Below are 743 nucleotides of genomic sequence, written 5' to 3'. Positions count from 1 at the left end.
GAAAGAGGGTGTAGGTGGGTGGGGAGCCCACAGAGCCTCTTCTGGGATGAGGCATATTGCTCTGACACATACTCTCTCTGTGACTTGGGGCAATCCCTGTACCTTTAGGCTGCAATTCATCAATGGGAAAAATGATTTAAATCAGCGTTTCCCTGAGCGTGAATGGCAATGTTAGTAGGCAAACTGAAAAATCGAATCGAGACAACACTGGATTAATCAAAAATAAAAAAAGCTCTACTACAGGACTTCTCAGAGCCTTTGCTATGCCAGTGTGATTTGTGACTTTCCAAAAGCAGTGTAGAATATGCAAAGCCCAAACTTATTTGACCATGGATCTTCCTTTTACAGAGCATCCATCAACCTACCATAGATAAATATTCAATGGGCCGGACCAGAGATCCTCACATGCCCCAGAATCACCCGGCAAGTTTGTTAGAACACATTGCCAGGCTCCTTCCCCAGAGTTTCTGACTCAGTAGATCTGGGTGCTGCTGCTGCTGTTGGACAAGGTACCACACTGAGAACCAATCGGCTAGCTTGTCTCTGAGGGGCCTCCTGATTTGAGGAAGCCTCTGAGCTGCTGCTTTGCACTGTTCCCACTACTGGAATGTCCTCCTCTGTCCCTCAGCCTGCAGAAATCTGACTGTCTCTTTGGGTCAGCTCTCGTCTCCATGCATGAAGCATACGTTATGCCTTGAACTGGAGGGGCTGCTGGCCTCTGAGCTCAATGGGCATCCATCTGC

General features: G+C 48.2%; 1 protein-coding gene across 1 annotated transcript in view; it reads right to left on the bottom strand.

Moving 5' to 3' along the window:
* Positions 1–407, bottom strand: part of LOC102760327 (olfactory receptor 13J1) — a 1,630-nt gene extending 1,223 nt beyond the window's left edge. Inside the window, exon 1 of the mRNA XM_006758495.2 lies at positions 5–407. Within this exon, the coding sequence (XP_006758558.2) occupies positions 5–70 (66 nt within the window). The 5' untranslated portion in view covers positions 71–407. The remainder of the gene's footprint in view (positions 1–4) is intronic.
* Between the last annotated feature and the right edge of the window lie 336 nt (positions 408–743).

Source organism: Myotis davidii, unplaced genomic scaffold (assembly GCF_000327345.1).
Source record: "Myotis davidii unplaced genomic scaffold, ASM32734v1 scaffold534, whole genome shotgun sequence".
Classification (NCBI taxonomy): Eukaryota; Metazoa; Chordata; class Mammalia; order Chiroptera; family Vespertilionidae; genus Myotis; species Myotis davidii.
Note: the sequence above shows the minus strand (reverse complement) of the source record. Positions and strands in the feature narration are given on the sequence as shown.